Source organism: Rhinolophus sinicus, linkage group LG07 (assembly GCF_036562045.2).
Source record: "Rhinolophus sinicus isolate RSC01 linkage group LG07, ASM3656204v1, whole genome shotgun sequence".
Classification (NCBI taxonomy): Eukaryota; Metazoa; Chordata; class Mammalia; order Chiroptera; family Rhinolophidae; genus Rhinolophus; species Rhinolophus sinicus.
In genome coordinates, this window is record NC_133757.1 from 102,815,159 (window position 1) to 102,837,117 (window position 21,959).

The 21,959-nt window shown below is 36.2% G+C and overlaps 1 protein-coding gene across 2 annotated transcripts in view; it reads right to left on the minus strand.

Moving 5' to 3' along the window:
* Positions 1 to 21,959, minus strand: part of GUCY1B1 (guanylate cyclase 1 soluble subunit beta 1) — a 42,698-nt gene that overhangs the window by 18,674 nt on the left and 2,065 nt on the right. For both annotated transcript variants that reach the window (XM_019733181.2, XM_074338400.1), the window contains exons 3-4: positions 6,648 to 6,748; positions 4,874 to 4,992 (exon numbers count right to left, since the gene is read on the minus strand). In XM_019733181.2, coding sequence (XP_019588740.1) covers positions 4,874 to 4,992; positions 6,648 to 6,748 — 220 coding nt within the window. The remainder of the gene's footprint in view (positions 1 to 4,873; positions 4,993 to 6,647; positions 6,749 to 21,959) is intronic.

A 21,959-nucleotide genomic window follows, 5' to 3' on the forward strand; every position in this document is an offset into this window, starting at 1 on the left:
TAGTTACAGCTTTCCTCACTTGGTTTCACTCTTTCAAATTTAAAGTGATTACCACAGCCTGTCTATTATGAGAAATGGAATTCATGATTAATAATTAAATTATTTTCATTTGAGTACATTTATATTGCTAAAAATGTGCCTTCTTTGTAGTTATAATCGTTCTTTGTAGACTATAATCGCTTGCAGCCAGATCAGAGGACACACACACAAAAAAAGATTCTCAAAATAGCCAAGAGAAAACCTTGACTGCATTTTACAATACTATCTATACAAAGCTAATGATTCATCCACAAGGGCTGTAGCAATGTATCCTGGAATAAGAGTTCCATATTAACACAGGTATTCTGTTTTATTTCTAAATACATTCATGGAAGCAGGTGTACAAAGAAAAGACCTGAGAGGTCAATTACAAAGAAATATAGACATTAAAGAAAACATGGGAAAAATGTACACATATTCCAGCACACAGCACAAGTCGATTCCCAGAAAACAATAAAGCAAACCTCGTATATGCTTTCCCTTCATTCTTCTTAGCTTTATGAAATTACAAAATAGGAAAGGGACAGAGAGCACGTCCACTCAACTATTTTGCCTCAGATGCCAAAAGATTACGCTGAGGTTTCAATTTCATTTCTACATCAATTTACGGGTTTTTCTACAAGCAAAATGAACGTACTTTTTCACAGGAGTTCTACTATTCATACGCAGTGCATCTTGTCACCTAGCATTTATCATTTGCAAAAGAAAAACTAGTGCTGACATCCTGGGAAACTGTATTGAAGTTCTAGATTTTGGACACTGCACAGATTTAGGAAACAAAAGAAAATTTATTATTCCTTTGAGAAATACTTTGAAGTTCCATATTTTTAAAGATCTTGGAATGTTTCAAAATAAATACAAATTTTCTCTTTGTAATAAGCCTGGCTAAAGTAAGCTCACTCGTAATTACAGAGGCAAAATTTCCAGACCTTACTACTTCATGTTTCTGCTTCCAGGGCATCTAAGTGAAAATTCCTAAATGATCCACACAAGTGGATGGAGTAAGACCTTGCGTTGAAAGTTTTAGAGAGATGTTTTAGTCTCCAAGAATCTTTACCTTAGTGAATGGGGAGAAAGGAGTTTTCTGTGTTATTGCAGAACACTCCTGAGATTAGATCTGGAAAAAAAAATCTTACAAATTAGTCATTGCAAACCTCTCTTTTTTTAAGGAAAGAGGTTTAGGCACAGCATGTCCTTTTTTTTTTATTCCTCACACTTCTGAAAAACAAGATCACCAATATCATTTATTTATGAGAGTCATGTAATTGGGAAAACATTATAAATTGTATAAGAAAAAAGTCCTTTTAGAATTTAAGTATGAAAAATTTAAACAAGCAAGTCCTAAATACAGTGGAAAAGCCAACCTCCTATAATGGGAAGCCCGAGGGTCAGGGTGTTGAGCAGCCTGAGAGCAAGGAAGAAGTTATGATTTCATGACACTGTTCCTGCCTTTTCTCCATGGAGCTGCCGCTTGAGACATAGGCCTCCGGATGAAAAGACATAGAGAATCTTGTTTTAAAAGAAATAATGTAAGGCCCGATTTAAGAAGAAATTGTACTAGTCACTAAAATTATTCAAATGGAAATACTTTTTGAATTATATATAGTTATCACTACTATTCTCTCAAGAGAAATACTTTAAAGAAAAAAGGCAAATACTCATAGAAATACCTGCGTAAAATATTTCTATAGCTTTTAAATTCATGTTTAAAAGAAATCCCCCTTACATAATACTGTATTTAACAATCTATATTTTGTAAATTGTAAAAATATATACCAGTTATTCAAAGAGAAAAGTCTTACAATTCTATAATACTTATCTTCTTTTAAAAGTCCTCACTTGTCCATTTTAAAACTACATGTTACAGAAATTGGCATTTTGGATGTAGAAAAAACAATTCCTTTTGAAATTCTAAAGTTAAAAATAAAATGAATGGTGCATTTTTTTGAAGAAATATTATAAATAATTTAGGGAAGCATTAGAATTTCACAGCTGTTCAGGAAAATCCGCATATTTCTCAAAATAACACTTTGTACAAACATTTAAAGATTTTAGATGGGTCATCAATCCCAGATTGCTCCTGGTGGTCTGGCTAAATCAACATGTTGTGTTTTGGAAGCCCAAACCTGGGACCTTCATGAATTTAAGGGAATCCCATCGCAAGCTGGACAGACACACCAACAGAGGAACTCCCATGTATATGAAGTGAGTGAATGGGTGAAATTGCCACCCTTCCAAAATTAGTTGATAGAGTGAGAGTTTCCAGCAAACTATGACAGAATATTTGTTTGATTATTCAACTGAGATTCCAAGCATATTTAAACGGGCCCATAACTTAAATCCCAACTGGTCTCTAAGTGTGCATGTACATTGCTTATTTATTTTTCAGTAGTCAACCTGGCAGCCATCAATGCTCATTTTCATTTCATTTTACTTCTGTAAAATTATTGGGGAGATAAAGAACACATAATGTAATAATAATGTAACACAACTGAAAATGAATTGGTAGCCCTGCCTGTGGATTGACTTGGTTTCCATTCCCAGAGGTCCTATATTAGCTTAGCTTATCAAATATGGCCTAGTGGAAGCTCCTGACTCAAGGAAATCCATCTAATGGGTGGCTATCTATTCTATATTTCAGTCCATGATTTATCACTAAATTAAGTTATATAGTTTCACCCAAAATGGGTTCTTGTTATCCTCAATAAAATAACTAACCTTCAGATATTGGCATATTTGCTTCCTATTTTTATACAAACAATAAACCTTAATTAAAAAAAGAGAGAGATTCATTCATCCCCAGATACACAGATTGCATCTGTGAAGATATCGTCATTAAGAGATTACACATGGTCTCTGGATTTATGAAATTTACGTTCCAGCCCAACAAACAGGAAATGATAACACAGTGTGAGAAAGACTGTGGCTGGGAAAATAGATGCATTGTAACGACATAAGAAATACCAACTACCCTGACTCAGAAAGAGCAGAGCTTGGAGAGAGGGGTAACATCTTCCCGGAAGAGATAAATTGACCTACAGGATAAACAAGATTTCCCTAGGTGAAAAGGAACACGAACAGTGTTCCAGACAAAGGGAAGAGCAGGTACAAAACCTCAGAGGAGAGAGAGCAAGAATAGGGGATGTAAGCAGTTTCAATCATTTTAATTATTTTTGACATTTCCCAGTGAGCGATGGGGAATCAATGAAGGGTTTAAGCAAGAAAATGATATGAGATGTATTTGCAGTTCCTAAAGATCATTAGAGTTATAGAATGGACAAGAGATTGGAGGAGTCATGAAGAGAGAAGGAAAACCATCCAATCTCCAGATAACAGTAGACTCTCCCACGGAAGTGTAGGGCAAACGAAGAAAAGTGTTAGAATTCTCAAAATGCAGCCACATGGAGCTAGTGGCTATGCTATTGAATAGCACAGCTCTAGAACATGGAGAAAAAAAGCCAAGAGGCTGCCTGTTCTCTTATAGCTAGCACCACTACCAACTTAGGAGCTGGTCACAATAAGTCAAAGTTTAAAAAAAAAAAATGTAAAACTACTTGAATATTTGTTTTGTTATGTAAAGGAGCCATTGAGAAAGTTAAAATTAAGACTGAGGAACTGCAAGTTGAAACTTTGTTGACAAAGTGACAGGAGTCAACAAAGGTATTAAAATATGAAATATATATTGAAATGTCCCAAATTACAAAATACTTTTGAATACCCAACTTTAACCCATTTAAAATAATTCATTTAAATACAGCCTGTTAAAGTTTAATTTACATATCTCCTGGCAGCTACTTCATTTGGAAGTGGCAGGTTTTTTTTGACATCAGTAGTTTGGTAAATCTATGGCAGGGGATTGCAAACCAGTTTCCAACTTGATTTAACGCTGTTTTAAATTTATAAGAAAAATGTCACTGTGTAAACAAGAGACATTTTGATTAAACACTAAAGTTCTTATTTTGGCTGTTAAATCAATAATGCAGCTGGATTGAAAGTCGTTTACATTCCCTCAAAACTGGGCTTCAGTTCAGCTAGTATTGCACTGACATCATTTTCCAGCAAGATCTGGCTGCTTTCAGCAGCCAGTTTAGAAATATCCTTTACAAACAACCACATAATTTTCAGTGTTAACACATTTCAAGAAGAGGGTCTCTATGCTTAAAATAGGACAGACAATCCAAAAATAGCTTCTCATCTAATGTGTATTTTACTAGTAAAAAATTGTTAAGGTAATTTTAACAAGAATAAAAGACAAAGACCTTTGGCGACATTAGCTTTTATTTCACCAGAACTGCTTTGGAAGGTCTCCTATTTCCTTTTGATAGATTAATTAATATGTAATGGTTCTCAGATTTCTTTTGGTGGCATAGCACCTTGAAAGCCATGATGCTTTCTCCTAAACAACAAGCTCTGGGTAGAACTTCATAGATACTGATATACTAGTTAATTATGTAAACTAGGAGTACCTAAAATAAGACCATTTTATAGACCCAAAACATAAAACCACAACTAGTAACACATCCAACCATTTTTAAAAAGGCAGTTAAACAGATCACAATAGGCCATGATGAGTCTTTCACAGAACATTAACTTACAACTTGCATATTTATTGTCAGGAACCAAAAGTTAAAGAAAAAACCTGAAACAAAAATACTAAAATGTATTCAAGACCATCTAATACCTATCATTTTATGTGAATTAGGAAAAATGGCACTATAATTCCATTTTAGCAGCAAGATACTCTCATCCAGCTGGCTGAACAATAGTATTCCAGAGGCTATGTTTAAGAATCACAAATTCAAACCTTTTAACTACAAGACCTAAAATCGCTTACCTGTAGAAATTCTCTGACATTAGATCCCAGGACACGCAAGATTGTATCATAACCAGATTCTTGACAAAAGACAAAAAACATCTTCCCAAACATTTGGAGAATTTCTCCAGCGTTGAGATCTATTTCACAGGTTTGAAAGGACAACAAAAACAAACAAACAAAAAAAACCATAATATATTATTAATGGGAAGAATGAAGACAAGTGCATAAAAAAATTTACATATCCTTAATATTTGTGGACAGTGAATATAGATCACATAAAAAATTTCTGCAAATGGCACCATTTCATCTTTTCTGATGGAAGGAGAACAGACTCTGGGTGGTGAACACACAACGTGATATATAGAAGATGTATTGCAGAATTGTACACCTGAAACCTATGTAACTTTATTAACAGTTGTCTAACAATTTCTAAAAACAGAAAGACATTTTTCTGGCTGTGAAAATACAACGAAATCTGAGAAGACATCATATTAACATGTTAACAGTGTAAATTTGTACTTGTAGGAAAGCAATCAGTTTCTCAGTTTCCATGACAAACCCACTTAGTTAATTTTGAGCTGTTTTAGATATATATTTAATGCATAACATTTTTTTCTGAAAAACACAGGAAAATCTTGAAAGTCATCAAGAATACACATGATAATATTGGTGCAAAATGTTTTTCTTTAAATATACATAATTAATAAGATTGTTGTATGTAGTATGCAGCCTAATATCTTGCTTTTTTGTCAATATGCAATTATTAATATTTCCTAAAACTTTAAGATTTTTTTTCTGTATATAAGTTTTAATCACCATATTATTCAACATAGGAATGCAACAAAAGTAACTCTGAAATGAAAGCACACATAAAGCATAATGCAAATAGATCTAATAATTTATTTCGGAAAAATTCCTAAAGGATTTGAGCATTTTTTTTAAAGGCTTTGACTGATGATGCAAAATTTTTCTCCAGGAAAGCTTTCTTTACCATTAGATTCAAAATATGCATGATTTCCTCTTTAACTTTATCCTTAACAATACTAGATATTTTTTAAAGTTCTATATTTATATGAAAAAAATTTCATATTTGTGTCAATTCTGATTACTAACAAAGCTGGATACTTCTCTTATTATTATTAACAATTTACCATTCTTTTGTTTTTCTTTTTTTAATTCTTATATTCTGCAATAGATAGTATTTGCTCTTCTGGTTATATTTGGCAAAGCCAAAAAGCTTCTTTGTAGTCTATCCAAACTATAGCCTATTTATAAACTAAGCACTACGAGAATAAGAGACACTACTTTGAGAATAATTTTTTTGCATGCAGCTTTCTTTTAACTTTGCCTTCTTTGCATGAGTTTTGTCTCATACAGATCTCAGTTTCCTGATTCTTTTACCAATAGCTAACAAAACTTATGATTGCAAAAGAGATCTGGCGATAATATTTTCTGTATACTACACTCACGCAATTATTGTGCTGTTGACACCATAACATTAAGTTATTATTACATTATTAACTTATTACATTAAGGATCAATACTATTTTTTCCTTCCCCAATACATGGCTTCCTGTGGGGAGAGGCAGAGAGCTCCTCTGTTCTCTAAAGAGCTTGTGAAAGGAAAAGTAGGACTCAGCATAGACTTAGCCTCACATTTTATGCAGATATTCTCACCACCAGGGTTGTGCAGTGCACAACCTTCATAACTGTCCAATGTGATCTTAGACCACACATTCCTTGGGCTTTTGTGTGTAACTTAACCAAAGAAGGAAAGTCACATTCAACTTACTGAGGACTTTACTTGCAGCAGCAACCAAATCATAAGTTTTAGAATCATCATATATTATTCTGACAAGAAACTGTCCTTCTTCATCTAATTGTGCTTCTTTTCTGGAAAACAAAAATGATAGACAGACAAGGGGAAAAGCTGAAATCAAAGAATAGGTACTATAGCTACAATCATTGTATAGACAACGGTTTTGTATCTGAAATAGGATTTGATTTTGGCAAATTTGTTTAAATCGATGTCATGTACCTAAAAGTCAGTGATAAGGAAGAAATTATTTCATGTTTTTTCCCCAAATTAAAATAATACAGTGAAGTATATTCTAGCAAGACCAACATTTATAAAGCACTCTAACAGCCAATACAATACCTGATATTAAATGTAATAAAGAAATAACTCGATTTAATAAACAGTTAGCAAATATTTGTTGAGTCCCTATACATACCAAGCATTGTTGAAGGTACTGGAAAGACAGTGTTTAGTAAAATAAACAAAAATATCTGACCTCTTGGAACAAATGTTTTCTAGGAGGGAAGACAGATGGGGCATAAAACTAGTAAGTAACATATATAATGTTAAGTAGTTTGGAGAAAACTTAGTCCAGGTAGAGGGGTAGAAAGCTCAATTACAATAGCTGGGAGCCTCGCTGAGTAGCTAGTAATTGAGTAGTCTGAAAGAGTTTTGGAAGTGAGCCATGAGCAACCTGGAAGTGTGTTCTGGGAAGAGGGACGAGCACCTGCAAAGGGCTAGACGGGAGCAACCTGGGGTGTTGGAGGATCAGCAGAGGCAAGTGTGGCTGGAACAGAGGCCGGGCTGAGGTGCTGTAAAGGAATGGATCAGAGAGGTAATGTGGCATGGACATTGGGTGACTGGCATTTACTTGAAAGAGATGGAAGGGCCTGCCACTTGTGACATGATTACTGAGATGAACTGACCTGGTTAAAGGGATGCATCAGCTACTGCATTAAGAATACAGTCTAGGACACAAGGAGACCAGTTAGGGGACTACTGCCAACATTCAGGTGGAAAAGGCTGGTAACTTGATTGGGAGTGGAAGCAGCAGAGGAAGTGAGAAGTGGTCCAAATCTGGATATATTCTGAAGGCAAATTCAGCATGATTTGCTGATGGATTGGATACAGGGTGTGAGAGAAAGAAAGGACACAAGGATGACACTGAGGGTTTGGCCTGAGCAACCGGATAGATGTTGTCACCAGTAGTTAAATTGGGAAAGACGGTTGGAAGTAGACTGACGGTAAGACCAAGAATTGTGTTTTAAACATATTAAAGTTTGAGGTGCCAAGTGGACTGATAAAATCTTCTAACATATCCTTAGCTTACTAAATACAGTAGCTCAAAATATACTCAGTATTAATGAAAGGACGTAATAGTTATTTTTAACAGTTGTCACAATTATATAACTACATTTATTTGATAGATTTTGGATTATCTTTCTCAAACAAGTGGCCAAAGGAGAGGAGACATCCATCATTCAAAATATTACCAGCTGTAGAAGAGAAATGACAAGTTTCCAGATATTTTTTCCAATGTTAAACTCACAAAAATACATGGAGCTTGGATATCAGCCCCTGACTTGCAGTCTAATTCATCGCCTTTGTATGCTGCCAGGAGAATACAAGAGAAACTAGCCACTATCATTAGGTGAACTTTCAACCTAGTAGCTCAAATCACTCCTTCAGTGCAGCCACGGCTGGCCACACTTGCTTTCTCTCCCTGGGAAGCTGTGCTGTCACAGCTGCTGCTCATGGCAATGCCACCAGTGTCTGCTCAAGGGAACAGTGCCAAATGGTGGCATGTCTTAGGTCCAGGTGGGATGGAGACAGTCTCTACAAACCCTGTGTTCTTCAGAGTATACCACTGATTTGCCTGCAGTTATTCATAACAATGCATGGGGCGGTGTGTGTGTGTGGGGGGAAGTACATGATTTAGTAGGCATGGAAATCTTAATTTCAGAGCCCATAATTACTAGCTGAATGAACTGGGACAAACCACATAAAGCATATGAGCATCAGACCCCCTCATTTCTAGAATGGGAGCAATAATATAACCCACCGCGGTTGTAAAAAGAAAAGTGTGCAGAAGGACGTTCTAAGCTGTGGAAGCACTATAAATATTACTGATGACCACAGCACTTGCCATGTCAACATATTCAAAAAATTAAAGACCTATATATGAGGTGTAAAATTCTCCTCCCTTTTGCTGAATATACACAGCTATTAAGTGAAAGGAACACATCTTCAAAACTTCAGGTCTTTTTGATACCAAAAGCCATTGAAATACCCCCAAATTATTACAATATAATGTATAAACACCAGTTTACCTTTGAACATTCTAATTTCTAATTGTATAAAACTACGAAGTACAGATGCTCCTTGACTTATGATGGGGTTATGTCCCAACAAACTCATCATTAAGTCGAAAATATTGTAAGTTGAAAATGCATTTAATAAACCTAACCTAGCCTACGTTGAATGTGCTCAGAACACTGACCTTAGCCCACAGTTAGACAAAATCATCTAACACAAAGCCCATTTTGTAATAAAGTGTTGAATGTCTCGTGTAATTTATTGACTACAGTATCCAAAACATGTTGGCAACAAAGTGCACTGCAGAGTATCGGTGGCTTATCCTTGCGATGACGATGACGTGTCTGACTGGGAGCTGTGCTCACGGCCACGGCCCAGCATCACGAGAGAGCATTGTACCGCATGTCACTCACCCAAGAAAAGATCAAAATCCAAAATTTGAAGTCTGGTTGCTACTAAATGCATAGTGCTTTCAAACCATCATAAAGTTGAAAAATCTTAAATCAAACCATCCTAAGTCAAGGACTGTTTATATAGGAAAGAGAAAAAAACTTAAAAAATTATCTACTATCCTGAGATACCCACTGCTAATATTACATTCAAGTTGTTCATGCTTGAATATACTTTTATAGATAACACACACTAGATCATACTACTTTAAAATCTCCTTTTGACTTACTATTTGATGGACATCTTTTCATGTTATTAAATATATTGTATAGACATGTTAAAGTTTTAGTAGATATTTATATTACTTTTATTTTTTCACAAGTATAAACAATGTTCTTATGAATATATTTGTAGTTAATAATTATATTTCTGTGTAAAAGTAGAATAGGTTCTGGAAGATAGAACTGCTGATTTGAAGGATATGGGTTGTCTAATTTTTCTCATTTTGTCACTACCATTTTATAATGAAACTGCATTGATTTACAGATTGGAATTTTGAAGCCCCTAATTTCGGGTATTCTAATAAAACATAATTACATTTTAATTAAATATATAATAAAGTATAAATTAATTCATGCTCTCACTGTGCCTTATTTTGTTTTCCTCCAAATGGGATAAATTAAATGACATAAATTTCTGTAATAAACTAAATTTCTCGGAAACACTCGCCAATCCATAACAATCATTAAATGAATGAGGTACAAACAGAATACAAGGTTCCTCTAAATAAAACAGAGGAATGGCCATTTCCGTAGAATTCCCCTAACTATGAGTCAATCCATTTCTTCTCTCCTTTCTCTTTTTGTAATAAAATAAGCTTTCTTATCTTTTAGGCTTTACTTCCTGAACTGATCAGCCCAACGTGCTCCTTGGAGGGAGGCTGAGAAAGAAATGTAACAGTAGTATGCGGAAGGAAATAATCATCTTCCCTTCAGAATTTCATACTGAATTCCAGTGAATTATTCCAAATACTTAGGATTCCTTATTTACACTTATCTTAGAAATCTTTGGGAACTTTGGGTCACCCTTTAGTTATTTCTTTTTCCACCACCATGCCCCACCCTCACCCTGGGAATAGGAGTTTTACCACAAATATTTGAGCACCTATTATGCCCAGGCACTTTTCTAAGCATTTTTAGTAAGTCAATGAACAAAATAGATAAATTCCCCTGCCCTCATAGAGCTTACATTTTAGCTGGCAGAAACAATCAATAAGCAATAAATGTAACATATATTCAAATTTTATCATCTATAATGAAGTGATAAGTGCTACAAAAGAAAGTAGATCCAGATGAAGGGATCAGAGTAGAGATCTAGGAGCAAAGAGCAGGTTGCAATGTTAAATATAATCATCATGGAGAAGTTAACATCTGAGCAAAGACTTCAGGAGGCAAAGAATATCTTTATGACCTAATCTTTCTGGATCCATTTTCCTTATTTTTGTAACCCATTCTTCATCTTCCTTTTTCACAGGAAAAGCTACTTGGAGATATTACAAACATTTTAGTGAGAATTTAGTGAGAATTAGTTTAGTGAGAATTAGTTCAACTGAGCAGGAGAATTTACAGTGCAAAAGGAGTAATACCCAAAAGAATTAATTTCAGGCAATATTGGTTATTGAAAGTGGTAGAAATTTTAAGTTAATAATGTTTTTTCAGTGTCTCAATTCTCCATTCTTTTCTTCTAAATGCTAAATAAATTTTATTTGTTCAGACTTTATGTTGTCAACTGTTTTAGCCTCCAGAGAACACAGAGATGTGGTAATACCAATATATATATATATATATATCAAAGTTTGTTTAAATTGTTGCATTACACAAAGCAATTATGTAATTTCCAATTACTTAAATTATATTTAGTTTATATGTGAGACGAAAACTACAGGCTAATGTGAGAAACATAATTTAAAACTTTCCCCCAGTAAATATCATATGAAGTCATAGATAAATTGGACTAAAATGAATTCAATAGTGCTCATCCACCATATGGCAACTGTTAGGACTGTTATCGTCATATACCCTAGTTTGTGTTATTACATTCTGTTGCTTTCTATTATTATTTTAAAAATCTCTTGGATAATTCAAAAATAATCTCTCACTATTTCCAAATAGTATGACTTGCAGTAGCCCATGTTATCTATGCACTCAATTACTCTGCTTTGGTTAAGCATTACATTTTTCTACTTGGTGCATTACTCAATGATAAAGTCAGCAGACAGTAAAAATTTTTAGACAGGGTTTATTTTTAAATTGGCCTAAATGAGGTTGGGTGTGGCGAAAAGGCATTCTTTGGCTAACAAGTAAACCTAGGTAAACAAACACACTTGGTTTCATCCATATCATGCATAAGACATAGTCTCTCCTCAAACAGTGTACAACACGAGCAACTAAGCTAATCCCCAATGCAGTTGCAATAAACTTGGACGTGTACCTGTCTGTGTTTCAGTTCCCTCATCTGTAAAACAGAGGAACAGCAGTGCTTACCTAGAGTCATGCTGGCTGATAGGATTAATCTATGTAAGGGCTTAAAATAGTGCTTCCACACAGTTAATGGCCAATCCATCTAACTGGCAATAGTTTCATAGCTGAAGAAGAAGATGATAGAGGAAAGAGAAGAGGAAGAGAAAATGGAAAGTGGAAGAAAAAGGGAGAGGAATGATAACAAAATCTTGGAAGTTTTTATTCAGCATCAAAATAAGTCCACTAAAAGTGCATTTAGTTTGTTCATTAGCTGGTAGAATGTATTAATTCAAAGAGCGAAAACAAGTTTTATCTCCCCCCAAGAGCTTTAAAAATAAAGACAAATTCTCACCTGGGACAAAGTAACAAATAATCAGATTCTACACATTTGTACATAGACAAAATCCATGTTTAAAAGTTAAGTATGTATAAATGAAAAATTTTCCCAGTAGCAATTAATTTCCTACTTACTTTTAGAGATAGTTATTTGTTGGAATTTAAACTGTTAATTTATTTACATGAATTATCCTTCCCCAAAAGGATAGTAAGTATTTTTATTATGGTGGGGTTTTGTGGTTTTGGATTTTGGATTTTGTTTTTTTAATCTCTGGTGCCTAACTGAATTGCCTGGAACAGAGCATGCACTCCATAACTGCGTGCATGTTTACAGCTGGTTAGCTCTGTTGGTTAGAGTGTGGTGCTCTTAACAACAAGGTTGTTGGTTCGATCCCCACATGGGCCACTGTGAGATGTGCCCTCCACAACTAGATTGAAACAATTACGTGACTTGGAGCTGAAGGGTCCTGGAAAAACACACTTAAAATAAATAAAAATTTAAAACAAAAAAAAGTGAAGAAGTTAAATATATTTCCCCCATGTGTTTCCAAAGTCTGTACCAAAAAATCAGTAATATTACTGGCAAAAGTCCATAGTTTGTTTTCAAACTTAGGAATTGCCATATATATATATACTTTTTTTTTTTAAACTAGGTATACAACTTGTCAGAAATATCCAGGCAGCATTTTCTCATAACTCTATACTTAAGGAAATAATCCGTAACTACAAAATGTGAATGTACAAAAACTGAATTCATTCTGACCGCGAGCTCCTGCTATGACACACTTCTCAAGTAAGTTTACTATAGGACAAGGACTGCTGGCTTTTGGGAAAAGTTTCCCATGGAAGTATGGAACGGGTGTTCTGAAATAGGAGAGCCTGAAGACAGGCCTCTTGAAAAAGGAGCCTTAAACCGAGGTCTGGTGTCAGGCAGAAAAGGTCAGCATGCATCAAACCATCAGCCTGACCAGTGACAGCTCAAAGGGGAACTGAGACTTTAAAAACCATTATCAAAAGCACATGCTGTACAAAAGACAGTCTGCAGGTGTCGTCTTGACAGTAAATCCTAGGATGGTCCCTCCCATGACTTGTAAGAACATCATAAATGCTGGGTGGTATACAACCATTAGGAAGGTTAAAATCTGCTCTAAAACACAGATAAGACTATGTATGACATATAAAATATTAAAAATGTATACGACTTTTGCGGAGTGGGTGTGAAGCATTCATGGCCTCTCAATTTTCAACAGCCCAATGCAATGATCCTTACTAAGCCCTGAATCCCGAAGGAGAGGCTCCATCTAGTTCAAGGGAGCTGCCAAGGAGAAAGGAGGCCCTTTAAGTGCAGGGACAGCTTCCTGCTTGGACCCTCTTGCAGTTGGTAAAGGTCAGTCCTTTCAAGTCAATGGGTTCACTCTTCCAAGGACTGTAAATAGTAATAGTAAATATTCTCATGAATGACAAGGATTCAGGCAAAGTAACATTACTCTTAATATACAATTGCATTTTTTTCTGACTGTGTCCAGGTGTCACGTGAGTCTCATTAGCACTTGCTGAAATTTGCAAAACACATCCACAAACATTTCAAATGGGCCCTTTTCAAGTACCTTCATCAGACAAATGAATTCGCTTTGACCCTTGTGTGTGTATACTTCATCCTTAACTCACCTTATGGGCACATCGGGTCACAGCTCTTCTAAAAATCAATAAACTGCTCAAAATTTCTGAGGTTCTCATTTTCTGTAGTAGATGTGCTGGTTCGTGAATAAAAACCACCTTTAAAAATGTTATAGACAAATCACAAGTACTTGAAAAGTCCAGGGAGACAAAAACAAAAATGGGAAGTACTCACACACATATGTGTGGTCTATCGCCATGCTAAACTGGTTGGCGTTGGAAAGGAGGTCATAGGCCCTTTTATTTTGGAAGGAGGTATATAGTATGAACATTTCCAAGCCTATCTGTGTCCAAGTCCCAGCTGAGTGGTTCGAGGCAGGGTTTTAAAGTATGGAAGCCTCAGTTGCCTTATATATAAAATGAGAATAATGAAGAAATCTACAGAGGGTGCCAAGAAAATGTATATATTTTTTAAGAAAAGAAAAAAAACCTGTATTAAAACTGTAATAGTATATACCGATAACAAAAGACGAATACAAGTCACATTTGACTTCTGCAATTACATGAGGTTCTCAAAGTGGTTACCATCAGGGCAATTTTAACAGTTTTCTTCCTTTCTTAAAATGTGTATATATTTTTTTGTTGGCACCCTCTGTGTCTCTGTGTGTGTGTGTGTGTGTGTGTGTGTGTGTGTACTAGGGGAGAGAGAGAGAGGCTTTCCCCTGAGCAATAGTTATAATAGTTATAGCTAGATTCTAGTTAGACAGATATTAATCAAATAGTAGAAATATATCATCATGAACTGCTGTATGTACTATGAAGCAAAAGTACAATTTTGGAGGTGAAAGAAGGCTTTCCTTAAGATGTAACCATTGTTTTGTCATGTCAAAGCTGAGACATATTGACATTTACGGGAAGGGATGGAGAGAGTGAAGAAAAGAAGAGCCTTCTGAGCAGAGGCATCATCCTAACACATGTAAAAGCTCAGTGTGCTTCAGGAACGGAAAACTGGCCAGTGAGGCTGGAGTGCTGAGAGCAACTGGGACATTTGGACTGCAAGGTCCCCATGTTTGGGTGATTCGAAGATTGACCACAAAGACCTTCAATAAAGCACCAATTTAATATTTCATGATTCAATAATGAAGGACAAGTAGATAAAAATATGCAATAAAAGGAAAGCCCCAGTAATAAACAGGTACAGTAAATACTTCAGAATGTGTACCTTTTACCTGGAGTAGAAACATCTTTAGTGGCATCTTCTGATATAGAAAAAGGTGCTCCATTTGGCTAGACATAAACAAAGACACCACCCCCACTCCCTCCGCAACCACTGTTTCCTCTTTTATGAACAAAGAGGCAAAGTAGTGAATGAAAAGCTGCAAGTACTCATGTCTGTTGAGATGTCACCCTCTGAACTGGGCCAGTTATAGTTTTCTTTAACTGTGTTTTCCTGTTGTTGTCTGCACAGTATCCACCCCAACTATCACTTTCCAACACACTGAGGAGAAACATTTGCTATTGAAAGTCGACAGGACAGTGTTCCTTGTGAACAGCGCCAATGTCTAGTGAATGTTGGACATAACTAGGTCTTGATGTGTGAAGAGGAAGAATACAGATTTTCTGATTTATCCTTTTGTGCTCATTTTAATATGCACAGTTGCTTCTTGACCCAGCTAAGAAAAGAATATGTTTCTATGATTTTTCAATTCTCAAAAATTGCAGAGGGTGAGGAAAACAAAGACCTAGTTTGATTTTTTTTTGGGGGGGGTGAGGGGGAATACCTCAGGTCATCAAAGAAAAACCCTGAGATACGGATATTACCTGGTTTATCACCTAGGTGTCATGCTGCTCACCAAACATGGTACAGGTGTGGGTGAGCCCTGTATAAGAATTCACTGGCAGGTATGTGAAGGGGTTTACACCTGGACATCTACTTGTACCTGGAAGAATACTTCAAATGCTAATAAGCTTATTAACTAATGTACTGTGCCTTCCTCCATCTTTCAGGCTAACTGGCTGATCTTTCCACAGAAAAAGGTCCTGATCCTAAAAACTATTTAGTTTACTTATTTTAAAACCTGTATATTAATTTGTTTATTTGTATTGAGAAATTTTCTGGGTATAAAACTTAATATGGCTTCATTGTTTTATGTGTAGTATATTAGCTCCTATTTTTATCTTAAAAGCAGCAGCAAACCTGGCACCAGAAGAGTTGGGTTGGAGTGTTCTGACCCTTCAGTTTCCTGTGTATAATTCCCCAGGACAGTCATTTACCCACTTGGAAGCTCAGCTTTATCATTAAAAAATTAAATAGAATAAAATAAAAAATTAAATTAAAAAGCACTGAGTTCACTTGTATGTGGAATCTAATAAGGACAAACTCAGAGAAAAAGAGTGTAGAGTTATGGTAACCAGGGATTGGGGGTGGGGGAGATGGGGAACTATTATTCAAAGGGTACAGACAACCAGTTATAAGATTAATATGTTGATTATAGCTAATAATATTGTATCATATACTTGAATATTGCTGAGAGTAGATCCTAAATGTTCTCAAAACAAAAAGGAAGTGGTAACAATGTGACAGGAGGGAGGTGATAGCTAATGCTATTTACAAATGTATTAACAAATTAACACTTGTCCACCTTAAACTTACACAATGTTATGTGTCAATATCTTAATAAAGCTGGGGAAATATTGAGCTAGAAAGACCCTTCCTATTTCAAAAGGGCATTGTAACACTCAACTGAAATGACAGAGAAAAGGACTTCAGAATTATCAAACAGCATTTATAATATAAATAACCATTAATATATTAACATCTACTTGAGCAAGGGTACAGAAAGGTATAGAAATTATATAGCCTCATGATTATGAAAACCTGGTTAAAACATGGCAAAACATGGGACATTATTTTGTTTTGTTTTGATAAAATGACTATTAAGAACATACATTGCTTTTTCAAACAACAAACAGGAATTTAGGGAGGGGGATTTGAAAGATATAATGTAAGACTGATTCCAAAGCAGAACTTGAAGGAGAGATCCAAGATGGTGGAGGAGATAAACACTACTCCTGTGTCCTTCCATGAACACATTAAAATTACAACTAAATTACAGAACTATCAACTTAGAGAACCATCTGAGGTCTAGCCAAACAGAAGTCCTATAACTAAAAATATACCGAAGAAGCCATGTTGAGACTAGTAAGCGGGGCAGAGACACAGAACTGGCTGGTTACAAACCTCCATGTGGTTGAAAATCAGGAGGGATATCTCGGCTGCAGAGGTTCCCCCAGAGGAGTGAGGGACCTCAACCCCATGTCAGGTTCCCCAGCCCAGAGTACTGGTACTAGGAAAAGAAGCCCCCATAACATCTGGCAATGAGTAACAGTGGGGATTCTGACCACCCAGGTGGGACAGAAGGCTGTGGGAAACCCAGACATCCTCTTAAAAGGCCTGCACACACTCACTCGCTCCCAGGCCCTCACCCTCGGCTCCAGGGGATGGACAGTGAGTGTGTGTGTGTGTGTGTGGGGGGGGGGGTGTTGGAGGCTTAGGTGGGAACAGACTGAGGTATGTGACTTCAGGGCAAAGGCTAGAGGACACTCATCATTTCCCCAAGTGGAGTCCTGTTGCTGTGCAGCCAGCAGGCAGCCGCCATCTTTACTCTGTTGAGCCCTCCCCCAAACAGCCAAATCTGAATCTGATTGGCCTGGTGAGTTCTGCTGCTCCAACCTGCTGACCCTGCTGACTTGCTTGGACCCAGCCCCACCCAACTCCCCCAACACCTGAAGCACTTTCTCCCCAAGCAGCCAGCCCCGCCCAAATTTCACTCTTTATTGGAAAACTATAGGAATGCAGCAAGCACCAGGTAGGCAGCAACTGGCCTCAGCGTGCTCTGAGACTTTTGCTAAGTAGTTCCAGGCTCAGCTTTGGCACCAAACCACAATTTACATTAAGACCACAATTCTCCCACTCTAGTGACTCCCTGAGACCCCGTCTCACCCAACTTGCATACTGCAGGAGGCTCTATCAGCAGCTGAACCTTAAGGGAGCTGACAGTGGCAGCAGGCCTTACAGTGTTCTGGCCTCTCCCACGTACCTCCAGGTTTAGCAAAGGAAGTGAACAACTGTGAATTGCTTTGTAACGGCTATCAGGTACTCCCTGGCCAGTCACAGGCAGTGGGTGGCCTGGGCCTGCACAGAAGACTCTCCCCGAGGTCCCTCCCCAGAAGTTGCTTCAGACCACAGCAGAGAACCACCCAATTAACCCCACAAGCAGCATAAACAAAGGGTGGTCTCAACAGGCACCAGACTCTGCTGGGGCAAATCCTACTCAGTGGGGTAAGCCCCTGGACAGCAATCCATAAACTGTTGATGTGGCCAAACCCCACAGCCAATCAGTCTGAGAGTCAATCCCACCTACTGAAATGCCAATAGCAACCAAGGCTCAACTATAATGAGGGCACACACAACCCCCACAAGGGACACTCCTGGAGCACCCAGAGCATATGACCAGAGATACTGTGTCAGGGCTGCAAAGGGCACCTACTACATAAGGCCACCTGGCCAAGACTGGGAGACATAGCAGATCTACCGCATACATAGAAACAAACACAGAGAGGCAGCAAAATGAGGAAACACAGAAATGCATCCCAAATAAAAGAACAGAAGAAAACTCCAGAAAAAGAACTAAATGAAATGGAGGAACACAAAATAGAACTTGAGCAGAAAAAACAGCAAATGGAAGTAATATTCTTCCTATAATCTGAAGAATGGAGAGGAGTGGGACAAGTCAGACACAGAGAAGCCAGCTATGAGGCTATTATAGTAGTAAAGGGGAAAGTGGTCTGGGCCAGAATAAAAGGAGAAAAGCAGCTAAGAGGCATTTTAGATTCAAAGAACTGGTACCAGCTGCATGGAATGAATAAAAGAGAAAGTCAGTGAAAATAACAATGAAGCAGTTTCTACAGAATCCTAGACTGATGAAGGAACATTTACACTAGCATAGTATATAAACTTCAATGAACTACTGTTATTTAAAGGAGAGCTTGATATCTTTCAGGTGAGCTAGGGAAGGGAAAAGTTGAAATATTTTTGTTCTAGGGTAAAATAAAAATAATAGCTACCATTTATGAAAGTTATTTTTCAGGAACTGTGTTAAGCACTATATAGATATTATTCAACATGTGACAACCTTATATGATAGGTATTATTTTATTCCTTATGCAGTTGAGGCTTGGAACTTTGAGGCAACTTCGAAAGTCAGGTTATGAGCTGACAGCTAAGCACTTGCTGATTTGAGCCATAATGATTATTTTGTTATTAGTAAATTCAGCTAGATACACTGATGTCAAACCTGGAAGAGCAGCATATGCTCAATTGTTTTCCATATTTGAGTTGTAGGCAGGAAAAATCAAGAAAAAATAAGACTATACATACTCTGATATCTCTAGACTTTATTTGAAGGCAAGAATTATATCATTCACTTTTCTATCCTCAGTGCTTAAAACACTAGACTATGCTCATTTAAAATAAGCTTAACTAGAGAATGAAAGAATGAATAAATCAATTAAAGAACGAATGAATAACTAAATCAATGAATACCTGCCCTGCTATAGGTAAATCAGATAAAACAATACTAAACAGATATATATTCTTAACATAAGATGATTGACAGCCTTCTAGAAGAACTTACTCCAGTATTTATCCACTAACAGTGTCAATGCATTATTTTCAAATCTCAAACTAAAATTGCAATCCCAATGTTTAGCTCAGATCTTTTAGGAAAACTGAGAAAGGCTAATCAAAATATTGTGTTGCACTTAGGTATTTCAATCTATTTTAAATTTGTTCCTTGGCCTGCTCAACTCTAGGCAAAATAAGTTGTTTTCAGGAAGGTGTTTTTGTTTGTTTTAATAGACTTAATCGTCTTAGATATTTTCAGTTTTTTGAATCCAAATTTATGTTCCAGTAAAGTTAAAAAAATCTGAAATCAAACCCAGTAATTTGATGCAATGATTACTTTTTCCAGGGCTGATGGGAGAGGTAATAGAGATAATTAAATCAAGTATTCAGGTACTTATCTAATATGTACATGACTTCTTGGTTTTTGTTGTTGTTGTTTTGTTTTGTTTTTCTTGAAATTATAATTGTTTTTTTTTCTCACCCTTTAGGAACTATGACTTCTAGAAAGGACCATCTGAAAACTCAAAGGAAGGGAAACCAACAAAAGATTTGAGGTAGATTCAGAGGTCTCGTGTTTTTTCATGTGTGTTAGCTCTAGATCAGAGGTTGGCAAACTGCAGCCCATGGGTCAAATCCAGCCCACCATCTGTTTTTGTCTGGTCCAGGAGCAAAGAATGGTTTTTACACTTTTAAATGGTTAAATTTTAATAATTATATAGGCACATACATAATAACCGCAATGTTGACTTCTGGCTTATAGCACCTAAAATATTTACTATCTGACCTTTTAAGAGAAGGTTTATCTACCCTTGGTAGAGACAATATTTCTTTTTCTTAAAAAGAGGAATTTAAATCTCTTATGAAATGGTTATAGTGTTGGTAAGAGTGTAAGTAGATACTGAGTTTACAATGAAGCATTTTTGGCTCTTATCCACTTAGAACTTTCTGTCTGGAATCTGTTACTTAGGGTTTTATTTGTCATTAAATGTTTGGCATCCTTTCTCATGAAGGATGGATGACCATTGCCTACTAAATCAAAAAAAGTATCATAGAAATTTTATAAACATCAATTTGCATAGTTTCTCACAGACCAAAAATGAAGATAGAGGAGTTTGTTACATACTGAGACTATTTTTTTCTCATATATTCAGTGTTTCATCAAAAGTTAAAACTAAAAGTATCTTGGACCATTGACTGCAGTGACCCTCCCTGGAGTAGAGGGTGAGTTCAGGAGAAGGGATCAGAATCTTCCAGGGAACATTTTAAAATTAAGCTCTACCAACTCCTCCTCACCTGCCCCCAGGCAATGAGAATCTCTCTGTTGAGATAACAAACGCTTATCCAGGGAGCTCTTAGTAATAATCCCTTGGGGTTACAAACTGGGTTAGAAACTGCTGACCTGCTTTAATCCCCTCAATACAGAAAGCTGAACAATTAGCCCAGGTACCAAACTGTACCCAGGACAAGATGGGCGCCACCAAAAGCTTAGGAAAAAAAATCAAAATGAACACCTGGATTGCAAACGCTAGTTTAACTAATAGTATTTTCTTTGCAGGGGCATATAATCCTTGAGATAATTTTATTAAAAAACAAACAAAAAACCCAACACCCATATGAATTGTTTCATTTTACCAGAAGAAAATGTATTGAATGATTTAAATTATTAGCACTTGAACAGATTAAGAACACTGTTCGAAAGTACTTAAAGATAAATCAGTGAGTTAAAAGATATCGATGTTTAATAAAAAATTGTTTTTAAAAAAGTAAAATGTAACAATATTCTTAGTAGGATTGGGCAGAGTTAAATTCTCACATCAGTGGAATTTGTATATTTTTAGGTATTTTGATCTTCTCTGGGGAAAATATGGCCAATACAAACAAATCACAATAATTTAATTTTTAAAAAATTCTGACACATTTTTCTAGTACAATTTTCATTTCTGTATGTAACAGTGACCTAAATTGATAATAGATAGGATATACATTGTCAATCTGGTTAAAATACTTGACTGTTTAACCATAATAGTCATCTTTTATTGTGCTCTCAAGATTCTAAACATAGTCATTGCCATAGCATTCACCGGAAAATTTGAGAAGTCCTATCTTACAGAGGAGAAAACATCATGTGAGGGATATGCATGTTGCTTTCATAAATTCATAACGAAGGTGACTTAAAAATAATCCGATACTTAAGGTACATTGTTTAAAATCTTGCTCTCGATGTCTGCTTTCTAAATAACTGTCTACTAAGCAAAATAAAAACTATGAAGGTATTAGTAAGGTGCATGGAACATTCAAGTCTCATGGTAAGCTTTCTCATTTGATTCAACCACGTAATTGCCAAATCTCCCTTTCCCTTTATAAATATAGATGTGTCCTGTGGGTTACATAAATATTGATTATGGGTCATGAGCCAGTGTTCATTGATACAGACCCAAGGAA